General features: G+C 28.5%; 1 protein-coding gene across 2 annotated transcripts in view; it reads right to left on the bottom strand.

Moving 5' to 3' along the window:
- Positions 1 to 3,450, bottom strand: part of LOC107450891 (mitochondrial ribosomal protein S22) — a 16,049-nt gene extending 12,599 nt beyond the window's left edge. Inside the window, exons 1-3 of one of the 2 annotated variants that reach the window (XM_071186909.1) lie at positions 3,327 to 3,450; positions 2,637 to 2,812; positions 576 to 740 (exon numbers count right to left, since the gene is read on the bottom strand). In XM_071186909.1, the coding sequence (XP_071043010.1) occupies positions 576 to 731 (156 nt within the window). In that variant the 5' untranslated portion in view covers positions 732 to 740; positions 2,637 to 2,812; positions 3,327 to 3,450. Of the gene's footprint in view, positions 1 to 575; positions 741 to 2,636; positions 2,813 to 2,960 lie in introns of both variants that reach the window. The other variant, XM_016066822.4, reaches the window with a different exon arrangement.
- Between the last annotated feature and the right edge of the window lie 13,620 nt (positions 3,451 to 17,070).

Raw genomic sequence — 17,070 nt, forward strand, 5'->3', positions numbered from 1 at the left:
AGAATTTTAATTTGCTGCTGAAAAAAAGACTTAACACAAATACAAATGTAAAAAATTAAAACAAAATCAATCAATATTCTACAGCGTCTGTGATTTCTTTTTCCTCCCTTTACAAACATCGTTGAGAAACTATGATATAATATAATCATATGATAAAATTAAATATGAGCCAAAAGTAAAGATAAATAACAAAATATGGTAACCCAATTACATGCAACCGTTCAGGCAATTAAGCAACCCTATCAGCAACTCCGAACGGAGGAATTGCGCTTAGAGTTTCACTTACACTTGCAGTTACACTTACGGTTGCACTTATTTTTCTCTCGTGTGATAGAGGCATGAGATGAATAGATCTCTGTATAGTAACAGTTAGAACAAGAGTCAATATTTTCCAAATGACTCTGATTTGAAGGTCTTAGCCCTAAGTTATTACTCTTTCATCTAAAGTTTCTAATTTAATTTTAAAAAAATAAATAAATAAACAGAAATGTTATAAAAAAACTGATAAAAAGAACATATAACTAATTGTTGATAAGAATTAAAACTTAAACATAGTTTTGAATATGAGTATTTACCCTAGCTGATTCATCTGGACTTATATCAATAAAAACATATTTGTGTTTCAAATATCCTTGTAGTTCAGGATCTCTCGATAAGACTTCCTTAATTGGTTTTCGAACAGACATGACTGGAGGCATTTGAAGTTTTTGGGCAGCTTTAGCAGCAGCCATATCTTGAAGCTAGAATACATTTATGAATAAATCATTATTTTATGAATAAAAAGGGAAATGATATATTTTAAGCATAAGTAAAAAAATAATAACGTAATGCTAAAATAATAGAGATGTTCGATACTACAAGGGAAATTCATTTCCAAAAGATTTGTTAGGATCATATTACCTTTTAAATTATGAATTTCTAACATTTCAGGTACGTCATAATACATACTTTTTAATGATGTAAGTTTAATTACAATTATCATAATATCACAACATCCACAATCTCAAAAAATCCCATTTTACAGTTTAACAGATATAAAGTTTACTTACATAGTGAAATCAAAGTCAAAATAATACAGAAAAGACAATTAGTGTCTTTATTAATGAGTAATTGAGTTGCTTACACTTATTTTGTACAGTTTCCCAATTAACAGAAAATGGATTACCACCTGCTTTGTAGTTTTTCTGCAGTGTGGTATGTGCTTAGGAATATTTTCTGCAGTCTTGCATTTGGGCACACACAAATAACAGCAACTCATAGGAGGTTTGGTAATACAATATTTTAAACATGTGATTCTACTCTGTAATAATTTGTCTGTGTGCAATTTAGCTGCATAATAATTTGACCATCTGAAACTCTAACCTGCGATATTTTATCTGTATTTATGCTTCGTCGGCTAAAGATTTTCTCAAAAAATTTGACATAAAATAATCCTATCAATGGGTTTTTTAACTTGCACAAATTTCAAAGAAATGTGTAGTGGCCTACATAGTGCTACAATCTATACCTTTCAAGTTGGCCTCCTTCTGTGATTTTTTTTTTTTTCAAAAGTTTCTTATGTACCACTACCTTTGTGATGTTGTGTGATTCTATGAAAATGGAAAAGTTCAGACAACAAAAAATTTAGCAAAAAAAAAGGAGAGGCTATTACAATCTGACATAAATTTAGAATTTCAAAATTAAAAAATGTATTTTTTCTCAGTTTTAAAAAGTACAGATAGAAAGTCTACCTATGGCAACACTTCACATACTTTCATCATTAGGAGATTAGTCATAAAAGAAGGAAGTACATAGGTTTCATCTTGTATTTCAAATAGATTAAAAAAATTTAAGATAGAAAACAATATTGAACTCAAAACTGGAATAAACATAGTTCTTAAAGAAAGCATCATGGAAATTTTAGAAAATATTTTTGAGAATTAAATGCGAAAACTATTATGGTATTGCAGTTCATTTACGTCGCACTAGAGCTGAACTATGGGCTATTGACGACATTCTGGGAAACACCCTGAGGATGATCCGAAGACATGCCATCACAATTTTGATCCTCTGCAGAGGGGATGGCTACATTTGAGCAGAGAGAGAGGGTCATGATATGGAATTGGTCTGTAAACTTCCCAGGGAGCGTATAGAATGTTGCGATAGCAAATAAAACACCATTAGAGACTAATCATCCTGTCTCATTCTCATGTAATCCTCGATGCTGGGTTCTTTGCATACCAATAGTTGCCAAAATTTGGCAAATTTTTTGAAGTGGGTTCTGATACAAAAATCTGAGCACTAGCTACCATTAAAAAATTTCATGAGACAGAAAATAAAAAAAGGTCCTGTGAAAGAAAATGTACATTATTAAATAAGTCATGGAAATCACACAATAAATATAACACAATAGATAAAAATTTGATGACTATGTTTGATAGAAAATGAAATTATCATCACGTTTTAATATGGAATCCAACACAGGAATGTTTCCCACACCAAATAGCCCTTTGTGAAGATCTAAAGCGACGTAAATAAAGTTCTACTACTAGAAATATTTAATATCAGCACATAATATATTCAAAGAGCACCCATTTACGGACTCATAAAAATATAAAAAATATAAAAATTATTTTGATTTTTCTAAAAATAGAAACCTCTTTAAGTCGTTTTTCTGTAACAAATTCATATTTGTGAGGCTCCAACTCTCCAGATGTCTGGCTAACAGCAAATATTTTGTCGTAATCTATGCCTGTGATTTTTTTTAAAATTCTTTGCACATTTGAATTCAAAAATAGTTCTTCTATATTTTCGATCTTTTCAACCGAAGTATCTGAAACATACAAAAAGAAAGCATGTGGATTACACAAAGATGTAAATAAATAATAATTAAACGGTATACAAAATTTATTTTGGATGCGATTAAATATTCTGCTTGCTTATTTTATTATTTAAAAGAAGCAAAAAAATAAATTCCTTACTTTTCGTGCAGAAGTTAATAGAAATGTTTTTTGATCGTCGAATAAACTGAAGTTTGGGAAACTTGATGATATTATTTACAATTTTAAAAGACATTGTATATTTTATTAAAGATAGTTCCCTTTAAGTGTTACGAAATATAATATTATTTCGAGAAACTAAAAAAATTTAATGCTTCATAGGGAAACTTCAACATAAATATAAATAACGAAATGTGAATGGAGCAAAGATTGATGGTTGTGTTTATTTTTGCATTTTGATTATTGATTACAACTGCACGTTCGTCAAGTTAAATTTTTACATCTTAAAGCACTTAAACAGTGAAACAGTACTTTAAAAACCTTTGCCACCAGAAGTTAAAAACTTGCCTAGTGCCCTCTTTGAGTTCTCTCAGTTTAATCGGTGTAAATTCTCCAGCCATATCCAATCTCCACTACACTACCGGTGTGTATCAGAAACATCAATTTGTCGTGTACGCTGTTATAGTCCATTCCACCTTAAGTTGGCACTGGAGAGAAAGGTAGGAAATGTAATACTCCGCCTTTGAAAAGTAGTTCTTCGCTATTTTGGAATTAATTGCAGTTTAAATGCGCGTACAAATATAAATAAATGTTGCATAGTAAGAAAAGTATGTCTTGAAACATTCATTAGAAGTTTTTCATGTTTAAATGTATTTAACTTATAAATACCTTCTCAGTAAAGCGAATGTACAAAGAAGAAGGAGGTGTTTTAGTTTGGCGCTGAATTAGTTTTCAAGGACAAGGAATTGGCTCATTGGCTATGTTTCTACACTGGTCAGTCAGCTTTTCCATTCGCCTTGGCTTTGCTTAAGTGTCCTATCTCTTGTGCAGTTCTTATTTCGTTTTTTTTTTTTTTTTTTTTTATTTTATTTGATGATTTAATTTTCTAAATATTAACCTCATCTGTACAATATTTAATGAAAAATTTTTTCCCCTCAGAATAAATGAAAAAAAAAACATCCCAATAGACAGGTGAATATTATTAAACTGATGACAGTTGAGCATATTTGCTGTGTAGCTAATTCAACATGTGATTTTATTATTATTTTTTTACGACAAAAGAAAAAATTGTTTTCGCTTTATTCGATCTCTGTAAAGATTCAAATTTTGCGTCTTTTGCGCCATGTTTAGTTCTGAAGTACAATTCGCTTTTTATAGGAACTTAAATAATGTAAAAATTTAAGATTTTTAGTTTGTTCAATTAAAGGGACTTTTAAATATTATCTGAAATACAATTTCCATAATAGAAGTGTTAATCCGTTAGTTATAAACTAATAAAATGTATAGGAATTGAAATAATTTCAAAAAAGACGCAAAATTTGAATCATTAATTTTTTTTAAACATCGAAAGGTTAATTTAAACCAATCAATATTTTAATAATTATTTTTGAAATACAAAGCCCAAAAAGCTGAGAAATCCTTTCTCTTATGTAGAAAATATTAAGATATTTCAGTATCTGACAAAATATTTCGAGACTAACTAATTCTACTGTACTTAAATAACAAATTATACGGATTTTTCTCTTAAGCCTCCTTTCACCTGCAAAGGTCCTGAAAAGTAAAGGAAAGTTCTGATATTTCAAAATATGTATTTTCTTTTGAAGAAATGCGCCTACCCATCCAAGTAGAATTTCGCCTGATGAGAAATTGTGGATTGAATTCAATTCAGGGCTACCCCACAAAGAGTTTGCAGAAGGAACTGTCAACTGTTAAAATATTAAATGAATAACATGATAACCACCAGGATAGGTGGTTATCATGTTATTCAAAGAGTTCCTGTTGAGTCTAAGAGGGTGGGATATGGCAGCTGAAAACATGGGGGGGGGGCGAACAAACAGTACGCCCCCCCCCATATGGATAATACTAATTATTTTTTTCAGGTAAGTTCTTTTGTCTCTTAGAAGCAAATATATTTCAGAAAAAAAAATTTTTTAGTAAAAAAATTAAAAAAAACTCTTTTGAAAAAAATTTTTTATTTATAAAAAAAAAGAACAGTAAATATTAAAAAAACATAGGTATGATATTTTTCATGATCAATGATTTCCTGCCTATGTTGACTTTTTCTTCCCCAACAAAACACCAATGAGGGATAAATTAATGTACATTAATCTACAAAAAATAAGCATATAAAAATAAATATTTAAAACAAAGTATTTATGCGCATCTATGCATTTCGTTTTTTTTTTCTTAGATTTCAGCAAAAAAGAATCTTTTTAAATATATTTTTTTTTATTTAAAATTAGTTTCGTTTAATTAAAAAATAATAATAAGAAAAAAAACAGTAAGTATTATAAAACATAAGTATGATCTTTTTCATTATCAATAATTTCCAGCCTATGCTGACTTTTCCTTCCCCAACAAATCACCGATGTGGGATAAATTAATGTACATTAATCTACAAAAAATAAGAATAAGAATATAAAAATAAATATTTAAAACAAAGTATTTTTGCGCATCTATGCATTTCTTTTTTTTTTTTTTTTTACTTAGATTTCAGCAAAAAAGAATATTTTTAAATATATATATTTTTTTCTGTTTAAAATTAGTTTCGTTTAGTTAAAAAATCATAATAAGAAAATCTGCTTTTTAAATACTAATTAAGAAATCAGCTTACAACTAGTATCTTAAAATAATAATTATGAGAAATGCTCTAAAAAATCGTGCTCTTTTCCGTATTCTGTACAAAATTTTAGTACGATTCTTGGTTTTAAAAAAAAAAAAATCGGCGTTTTGCTTTCTTAAACGCCAATACTGGCCACTTTCTCTCCCTTTGTTGCTACCTCATCCCCGTACTGACTTAAAGAGTAACCCAGTTTCCATGTAATCCGGTCTACCTACCTTTCTCTCCAGTGCCAACTTAAGGTGGAATGGACTATAGTGACTGTTTAAGTTTGTTTTTACCTGGTATTTATTTTTATTTATAGAAAATGGATTTCCCTTCTGCAAAAAACGAATTTTTCAGTTTAATTAACTCTTTAAATAACGATGATCGTTCAGAATTTCTCTCATGGTGTAAAGATTGGTGTTCCTCTGGTAATTTACTACCTTTAACTTACTACAAAACATGTGTATACCTTCTTTTTTTTTGTTTGTAATAAAAGCTTTTTTCTCGCTCGTCATTTTAATAATTATTTGGTTCAATTAAATTTAGATTCTTCGATTTAAAAACGTTTTATTCTTGTATTGAAAAAGATTGACTGCATTAAGTTTTTTTTTCTTACACCTTTCTTCCAATAGTGATTCATATTTCATTATTACTAGCTTATTTCTCTTTATTTTAAAGTTTTCTGCAAATGAGCTTGAAAAGAAAAATATAATTTGATCCAAATGATTTGCTTCCAAATGATAATTTGTTTTATATCTTTTTAATGTTTTCTCTAGATTCTGAATACAGCAAAAAGTACTTCGATCTGCGAACAATTGCTGAAGATATCAAGACTTTAGTACCAACTGAAGCTATATTTCCTTCTGAGCTGATAAATCATAATAACTTGCTGACTGTGAGTCATTTTGCCATAACTATTATTTTTTATTAACTAGGATAATAATTGCAACACATTTTAGCACATTACCTCAGTCAAACATAATACATGTATGTTTTGTCTTAAAAGAAGACTTTTGTGTATGATCCTGTTCCAAAATGATCACCAAGTTGCATGCAAGAAACTGACAAAACTATGGAGCAAACTAGAAGGGTAAAATTTGTTGACTCCTTTGGGGAAACCACTATGTACGCAGTACAACGTCACATATCCAAGAATTTGTTTAATAGGAACGTCTATCTTACAGACACTTTTTAATCATTACAATAGACATATCTTTTCTCCCTAAAAATGTCTAGTTTTTTTTCTTTTACTCATGATCTGTTACCAAATCTTATGTGTCTAAAGAAAAAGTGGTATATTTTTTAACTTCCCTTTATATGCCTATGTTCACAGTTGCCAGGATAGGACGTCGCTGTGATCTCCCAAAGATTTTCATTGTGCAGCAAAATTTGTCCGGCCATTCAGCAGATTTACGAAACTCGAATTTTTAGTAAAACAAATAGCAGTAAAACTGTATTTTTATCAGTTTAATTTTATCAGGGGTTGGCATGTTTCCATCCTCATTCAGTGATATATATATATATATATATTAGATAAGATGTATGTAGGAGGTTACTATATATGTATACAATGAGTGTGTGTATATATATATATATATATATATTGATCACAAAATCTAATATTTGGCTTTACAAATTTAAAAAAATCAAAGTTTTCTGATGTAAAAATTTCATAGTATAGATAAAACATGGCCAGGATTTTTATTGAAATTTGCCTGATATACCTTTAAAAGACAGGGAATTTTTTTCTGAAATTGAATGGGAACCCTGTATTATCTTAGCCTTGAATGTGATGTTTAATTTATGTATTATCACTAAAATATTTCATCCATTTTTTTGCAACATAATATGGGTGTATACTTCAGGCAGATTATGCATTAATTTGGATTAAAGGAGGATTATTCTTTTTCAATTCCGAAAAATAAAAAAGACTAGTTATACCTACTTTTAAAATTCTTTCTAATAATTCATTAAGTGAAAAAAAGAGTTTCTCATAATTATGGCACTCTTTATATTTAGGAATCTGTTCTAGAACTACTTATATGATACATGTTGATAGTTTTCTCTTTGAGGATGAACATATTAATTCATTAGTTGAAGAAGGAAAACTGAGTCGGAATTACTGCAAAGATTGTGGATCATCAAATGTTTCCCCTATAAGTAAGTTAAAAAATAATAAGTTTGTTATTTACCTTTTATCTTGTTTTTATTTCTAGTTGCAAAAGACTAGTTTTTGGTACATTTAGCTTTATTAACTTTTATAATTATAAGATATTCAACTGCTAAGTCTTCCATAATTAAGTAATTTTAAACTTATCGTTTTCTTGAAAGATTAATCTCTCACATGTTGTGTAATTTACTCATTTTATTTTAATGTCTCATTAAAGCACTCAACACACTGCTTTGATAACATTCTATCGAACCCTTCTCTTTTCAAATTTAGTGGTGGGACTAGAACAGTAGTGATTGATATTTTTTTAATTGTTGAATAGGTATGAACGGAGGAATAATTCAAAAATCAATAAACAGATTTAACTTTCATTCAAATTAATTTAAAATTTTTTAATTAAAATTAAGTCTTGTGTGTTTAATACAATGCCAAAAGAAAAAAAATAGAAACTCAGCAAAACATATGAATAAATTCAAATGAAATTAAAAATTGGAACTAGGTGTAAATACACCTCATCTCTAGTGTAGGAGTGCTTCTTGGTCCTCTGTGACCTTTCTACTCTTAACAAGGTACACTGGGTGCCTGGACATATGGATATTCCTGATAATGAGCTAGCTAATGAATTAGCACATGCTAGCTCCAGTGCAATTTTCTGGGACCTGAATCAGCTTTGGGGATTTCTCCCACATCCTTCAGGACATCTGTTTTCAAAATTTATGGCAATATTGTCCATGAGCAATGGCGCAACTCAGATGGTCAGAGACAAGCTGAAGAGTTAAATCGTGACTGCCCTGGTGTGTGTCAAAAAGAACTTCTTAAGCTTAACAGGAACAGCTTGGGAAGATCATTGGACTTCTCACTGGACACTGCACCCTCTGGAGACACCTATACATTATGGATATTGCGTGTGATCCTCTTTGTCGAGGATGTCTCTTCTAGAGGAGGAGACTTCACGATATATACTTTGATTGTGAGGTCTATTCTGCTAAAATATTTGAGCATCTGCGGCAACATTGCATTAAGGCCTGGGAATTACCGAATATTCCTGTCAGATGTTTGCTGAACTGTATTTCAGCTATAAAGCTTTTCCGCTAGTCATGATCTAGGGTTTGGGTACAATAGACCTCTGGTCAATGTGCCTCTCTCCTCGAAGCTACCCAACTACTAAGTCTATCTATCTAAGAATTAGAATGGATAGTTAAAAAAGTACACATGCCTGTCACACACTAGGCTAAAGCACTAATTTCATAAATATATACTATATTCTAAAAGAGAAACTATTTAATCATCAGACTAATACATATTTTCTAATAAGACTTACATTTCAAAACAAGTTAAGAATAAAATTTACCCATTTGTTCAAAACATTAAATAATAACAAAAAAAGTAAATAAATAATCCCAAGAAGCTGAAGAGTTAAGATATTACTTTATTAAAAACTTCATTCATTAAAAAAAATATACAGATTGAAAATAATAGTCCAGTGGTGCGCAAACTTTTTTCGACTGCGACCCCTTTAGTAGAGAGAAAATTTTTGGCGACCCCTAGAGATAAATGTTCACAAATAAGATGTATATTTCGAGCATTTCTTTCGTTTCATCGAATAAAAACATCATCATATTTGGCTCATATTAATTTTATTTATAATTTTAAGAAAATACTTTTTGTATAACACAAAAATCAGTAAATTGCCCTTTAATGAGATGTATGTGGCTGCAAGTTTCTAATTATCTCATCGATGTTTGGATGTATGTTGCTAATTGCAATTCGCATATCATCTTCAGGTTTTAAACGCGAGCGGTATTTAGTTTTTATTGAAACTAGTTTGCTAAATCCAGTTTCACATAAATACGTTGATGCAAATTGTATTAACACTCTGATGGCATTCTTGCATAAAACGGGATATTGTTTTTCCACGGATAGCCAAAATTTTTGGCAAGGCTGAGTCTTAAATTGATTTCGAAGAGTATAATCACTAATTAGATCTATCAATTGCTCTTTCTCACTAATTTGAAGAGTTGAACTGCATATGTCAAAGGAAAATGGATCACGAATCCAACCAAGATCGTTTTCAGGAAAATCCTCGAATCTTCTCGAAAATTTTTTCTTTAACTTTTCAATGTGATTGGAAATGATGTTTTTAAATGTAAATATATCTATATTATTTTCCTTGATAAAATCGTTAAAGCAAGGGAACATGTTGGTGTTGTTTTTATTCAGTTCAGTTTGCCAGAGACTAAACTTATTCTTAAAAGCTTGAATTTTACTGGCTGTAGTTATGATAGTTGAATTCTCACTCTGCAAGCTCAAATTTAAGTCGTTAAGTTTTTCGAAAATATCAACTAAATAGCTCAGCTTCCCTAGCCAAACTTCATTGATATAATAACTTGCCAATCTATGTTTCTTTTCGATTAAGAACATGTACACTTCATTTCTCAAATCAAATATCCGTCGTAGTATTTTCCCACGTGAAAGCCATCTGACTTCGGTGTGTAACAGTAAATCTCTCATACGTTGAGCCCATCTCATTGCAAAGTATTGAAAAGAGACGACTGTTGTGGCTGTTGCATTTAATGTAGTTGATTGAACTAACAGCGTCTTGTAATACGTTGTGCAACTCTTCATCCATATCTTTTGCAACAAGAGCTTGCCGATGAATCATACAGTGATTAAATACCATATGAGGCGCCACCTTCTGAATTAAGCCTCTGAGCCCCTTATTCGAACCTGTTAATGCTGCAGCACCATCAGAAAGAGTGGACAGCATGAAATTGCAATTAAACGGGGAGTGACGGCGCTTCACTCTTTATATGTACACTGTATGGTATGCAGCATGCAGGGATAATGCATTTCATAAAAATTTGGCGACCCCCAAAAACTATAAGGATTCATAAAAGTATTTTTTCGTATCCTCAATGTTAACCTTTAATTATTACCTACATAATAATTAAGCTTGCATTAAAATTATTTTCAGAAAAGCAATATCTTTTAAGTAAAGAGTAACATAACGTGGAATTATGGCATAGAATTATGTAATGGAATTAATTATTTGAGATGCATTGTATTTGAACTATCCTGTGTAGATGCTCACATAATTATTTCTATACTTAATGTAGGAATCTCGTGCGGGGGAGTAAGAGATTTGTCTGGATTTTGAAAAATGTGGTTGTATTACAGAATGTTATTTGAGAAGCAAAGTTGACATGATTTAAATCATTAATCATTGATGATTTTGAATTATTGATTTTTTTTTAAATTATCATAGGAGTTAAATATTTATAAGGTTTTAATTTTCTTTTTTACTTCTTATTACATTGGTAATGAAGGTTTTAACCAAAGATGAGCAGAGGAATGTAAGTGAAAATTATTAATTGATCTTCAAAATAGTAGTAAGATATCCAACTGAATTAGTTATTTTTTTATATGCTGGCAGACAAAAAATTTGAAATAAACTCAAGAAAACAAAACCAAATTAATAATTTTTTGAAGAACGTTGATTGATAGAAAATATCTTAACGCTAACTCAGTGCAAAAAATAAGAGTTAGTTATAGAATTATTTTCAACGTAGATTTTATTTAATGTTAGCAATGTTTTGAACTAAAAACAAAGGTCTGAACTTGAATTTGTTATTTTTATCAAGTTTTAAGTAAGAATATTTAGAATTTTTGTTTAAAATTTTGATATTAAATTATGTATTTAATTGTTGATTTTTTTTTAAGATTTTATTTCAAACATGAGTAATCACATTATTGTTCTAAAAAAATTATTTTGAAATTTACTCATTACAATTAGGATGTAGAGCTGTTAGTGTGACATGAAACTTATGTAGTTTTTAAGCTCAAATTTACCCTTTTACAATTTTTGGACCCCTGCTTACCAAGTATGAAATTAAAATTTTAATTCAACCTTTTTTTTTAAAAAAAAAAAAAAAAAAAAAAAAACATTGTGCCAAAACCAGTCAGATGCCTTCAATTAATGAATATTAAAAAAAAGGAATTATGTAGCACCTATCAATGGCAGGAAAAATCTGAACCTTTGTGGGAGAGTTTTGTTAATCAAGGGGAAGCAATTTTTTTTGCTAGATTATAGATATACTAACTAATAGCATTAATTAATCAATCATATTTCTTTCATGCTTTTTGAGTTCAGAATTACATTTTGTTGAATCCTTCAGAAAATCGAAAGCTGTTTCATTTTTTTCCCTTAAAAATAAAAATGCTTCAAAAATTTGAAATTGAAAGAATCACAAAAACTATTTTTTCCTACTACAAAAGTGGGATTCCACCTATGTAAATCTAATTTTGTTTGCTTCTGAAATTTAAATATTTATGGTTCATTTAAATGTCTTATAAAAATTAAAAAGCATGCCATTTTATCATATATTTTTAAATTTTTTTATAATATTTTGAATATAAAAGACTACTGTAAAAATTTATCAATATTTTTAATAGCCTATGTCCTCGTAATGAAAATTATCAAAAACAGAATATCTCCTTCCTGTAAAAGTAAAGGGAAATAAAACAAGACACATTAGGTTGATTATTTTTTGCTGAATAATACTATTTAAGTTATAACTTTGGTTTAAATATGTATTGCACAAAAAGACATTTTTTCATGTGTGTCATATTTATTTTAAAAGGATGGTACAGTTTCTAAGATAACTTTTTGCAAGTTTTATATTGTATTAAATAAAATATTGCATTTTAGTTTCAAAAGTAATATATGTTATAGACTTATAAAATATCTGGTCCTTCACAAACTGCCAAGGTAATTTGTTAGGCTTATTGCAATGAGCTTGTTAGAGCATTGCAAAGTGCTTTTGCCAATTTTCAAAATACTAGATTTTTTAATTAGCACACAAGATATGTAAAGCCAAAAGTTATTTTACATGCTATCTTACACTGTCATTCATTATCTTTGTGCGCTTGACTTATATAGTTCTATTGCATTTATTTAAAACTTCTTTCTTTCCCACCCTTGATGGTTAGCTTGGTTTATTACATTTCATTGTTGTAAATATATATATATATATTCAAGGTGATTATAAAATAACTTTGCCTACATATGAGCCTCTGGAGACTATACCATCTGAGTGAAGAAAATAAAAAAAATTATGAAGGTATTATGATCTATTTAGGTATATGACATCATTCTTGAGTGTGTGGATCAAAATACCTACTTACAAAATTTTATCTTTTTCAAACAGTATGCTCTCTAGAGGGTCATAGGTTTGCAAATTTTTTTATAATCACCCTTTACATGTATACATATATACACTGTTGTTTTTTTATATTTTGCATGATATACATTTTTAATGCTTGTATTTTACAGTAGGGAACCGATTATCCGGAACGATCGGGACCATCGCTATTACGGATAACTGATTTTTCCGGTTTTCTGAATCGCTACAAAAAGCCGTTTTTTTTATTGTTAAACACAACTAAAAAAAAATTTTTGTGTGGAAATAATCTTAAAAAGAAGAAAAAACGATGGAGCAATACACTAATGATTATTTCCAAAATGATGGTAAAGTAAACATCTTTCAAAAAAGAACGAAAAATCCTAAAATTTTATAAGGAAAAAAAAAAATTTTTATAATGGTGGGAAAATTTATCGAATTTCGTTCCGGTTTTTTGGTTTTCCAGTTTTCTGATTTCCGGATAACGGGTTCTGTACTGTATATTAGAATCAACAATTGCTCATACAGTTAATAAATATAATTTAAGTGTCTTACTATATATGTTTAACTACTGTTTCGTTTAGTGTTAATGATTGGTTATTTATTTAAATTTATTTTTAAAGCACCTATATATTAAAATAAATAAAATAATTAATATTATTATTCTCATTACTTAAACTTTATGGAATATTTTTATTTATAAGGTCACTGTGCTGTATGTTTAATGTTGCAGGTATAAGAATGTTTACAGAATAAAATTTTATAGTATAATTTTATTAATTTTTTTAGATAGCTTTTTTTTAAAAAAGACATTTTTTTTTGTTTATTTTTAACAATATTCTATTTCAGCAGTTGCTTATCTTTTATTCCTCATGAATCACCAAGCAGAAAATATTTAATCTCATACATCTCATTTTGGAGAAAGGGAAAGTGTCTCAATTGTGTCTAGAGTGTGTTTTTTAATTTCCTTCTTCCAAAATAAAATTGCAAGTTTCAGCAATTTTTAAAATCTGTACTATAATAATGAAAAATTATTCAAGATGACAGGGTTTCAAATAAACAAACTATATATTATCAATCCAGTTTTTATTTCATATGGTAACCAAATATAAAAAGAAATTAATGATGATTACGATGAATTACAATTTATTTTAAAAGAATAATATTATTCAATCAATGTTATTTCACATTAATGGGAAGGTGGGAACGCTGAAAAAAGCAAAAATTATCATTCATTAACTCATTCTTATTAAAAAATTATCCTTCTTTAACAACCATTTGGTGACCACTGTTCTAATTTATTCTGGGAATCTAAACTCTTCTTCATTTACAAAAATTTTGTGTTACTTTCAAAAAATCTCTAATGAAACATTAATCTTTTTACAAAATTTTCTATTTTAAGTGCATATGTTTTTTTTTTTACTTTTAAATCCTTTTTTACTGAAAGGTTTAATTATGAAATGTACTTTTATAACTATGGTGCATCTCATTCAACTGTATTTATAACTTAACAGCTAAGAAATACTTGATTGTTTCTTTAATTTTTTTAAAAAATTTTGCAGTGTTTTTTTTATTACCAAATAAAGTTGTAAGCTATAAGAAACTAAATTTAGTCTTGATGAAACATTCTGTAATGTTAGATTTCATGAGAAAACTTAACTTTGACTCAATTTTCAGCATTCTATTTTATTTTTAACGTTGGCTCCTTGTAAATTGCTTTCTTGTTTACTCCTGCAGGTCAATGGAACCTAATGATAAATCTCCACTTTTGTATTTATTTTTTTAACTTATTACGAGCTGGAAAAAATTTATTGCTGTTATTTTTTTTCTCTATTTGCTTTATTTGGTAAGTGATTACATTTTTTCCTCCTAGGCCTATTACTGTAGCAATGCTAGAAAGATAATTGGTGTTGAAATAAACCAAGATTTATGTAAATTACAGCAACACATCATTGAAAAATATTGTTTGAATGGCAAAATAGAGGTAGGTTGACACTTATAATATTAGTACTTTTACAAGATACTAACATAATTTTAAAATATTAATTTAACATTTTAGCTCACACCTTTTTTTTTTTTTCTACAGGTGATTATCTGTACTAATTCATGGCAATGCATATTTAACTTCAAAATTAAAGTGAAAACTGAAAATGATCATTGCCAGTGCGCATAGTTGTCAAAGCTACACACTAATAGGATTAGTTATACCACAACGAAATGAAAATTATTGATATATTTTTGTGGAGCAGATTAGGTTTACAAAATATCAAGCTTAATATTATTCTTAATCCATATTTTTTTATTATATAAAGCAAAACCTCTAAGAAGCAACCAGTCTCAAAATCTCAGTAAAATTATCCTTAATGGAGGATTTTGGTTGTCAGAGGTTACTGCCATTAACTTTGAAATGATTTCTTAGGAACGTGATGTTTTTCAAACAGTTTTAATTTTACTCAGTGTAATTTTCTTAGTGCAAGAGTGCGTCCCGCAGTGGACTGATCGTTAAGACACGGTTCCCAGCAGATCACCGAAGTCAAGCATCACTGACTACGATAGTGTGATGAGCGCTAAAGGGGGAGGGAAACTGATTCGAAAATAAAGTCTTATCAAGCAAAAATTCAAGAAAATAATTCCATGTTTATTAAAACTTCTTTAAAGAATATTTTGTTTGCTGAAAATAATAAAAAAAATTTATAGATTAAAAAGGGAAATTTAATTATCAAAAATAATATCAAAATGTGTTAATCTTTAAAATAACTGAAGTATAATTTGGATAAGAGCGCATAAGTTTCTAAGATTGTGATTAGAAAATATTGGTCAAAGCTTTTCTAATTAAATATTTTATTGTTTTTCAGGCTTTGAAAAAACCCAACCTGTCTGGGTTTTATTGAAAAAACCCGGGAGAAATTGGGTTTTTTCATTTTGTGGTCATAAACTTTAAGTTTTACTGTATAAATATTTTTATTTATTAAAAAGTGTTGTATAAGCTTAAAAATAGAAATAAATCTGAAAAGTTATTTTAATTTTATTATATGTATTTTATATTAAGTTTAAATAACGCGTTATTACTAATACATATTTGAATTTTCTTTTCTGTTAAATACATAACGTTTCACAATTTTTAACCCAAGCATTATAAAATATAAATACAGTAATATAAAAGGAACAAGTTTATTAATTTTTTCGTTTTCACGCGCATATATTTACTAAACATATATAAATATATATATCTTACCTATTATAAAGTTATAATCAGTAAAAACTAAAATTTCATTTGACTTTAATAAAAAACTGAAATAAATACTCAATGGTCTTCCATGTTTTTATAATAAAATTAATAGAAAGTGAAATTAAAATTACATATAATTGAATAAAATTATATACAGTTTCAGCAAATCCTTTTCTTAAAATTTTATTTTTGTGTCTCGTAAGAAATGATAAATCCATATTTTCACAAATTATGTCTAAATTTTTCACAAAAGGGGTACCTTTCAGAAAAACCTAGACAGACCAGGTATATATATATAAACATGGTATATATAAATATATATAACCAGGGTTGCAAAAATCCCGGGTTTTTGTAGAAAAACCCAACCCAGGTGGGTTTTATTGGGCTTTTCTGGGTTGTACATGTTTTTATGGGGTTTTTTTTTTCAAAAGAGAGGGCAAGTATAAGTGCCTTATTTTAATATTAATAAGGAAGTTTAATTTTATAAATTGACTTCATATAAATAATTAATACAAATAAATTGATGTGAAAGTCTGAAAAAAGTTTCTTCTGACATCACGATGCAAAATTTTATATGTAGTCACATACATCACACATTTGAAACATATTTTAACACAGAATTTCTTTTTATTTATATTTTAATCATAAAAAATATTTGAGGAAATTTTTTTTATTTGCATAGAAAGCGAATCAATGGCCATACAGTCAAATCTAGCCAGCAAGGTGACTCTCCAGTCTCCAACACAATTAGCTTCTTCACTAAAGGTTAATTTTTTTTAGGCTAAACTACATATATATTTCAATAGAATAGCTCTTTAATATAACAGAGAATAAAAAAAGAAATCAATCTTAGAAAAACCCACTTTAGGGTGGGTTTTATTGGGCAGGTTGGTTTTTTGCAACCCTGT

The sequence above is a fragment of the Parasteatoda tepidariorum genome, chromosome 1 (genome assembly GCF_043381705.1).
Source record: "Parasteatoda tepidariorum isolate YZ-2023 chromosome 1, CAS_Ptep_4.0, whole genome shotgun sequence".
NCBI classification, from domain to species: Eukaryota; Metazoa; Arthropoda; class Arachnida; order Araneae; family Theridiidae; genus Parasteatoda; species Parasteatoda tepidariorum.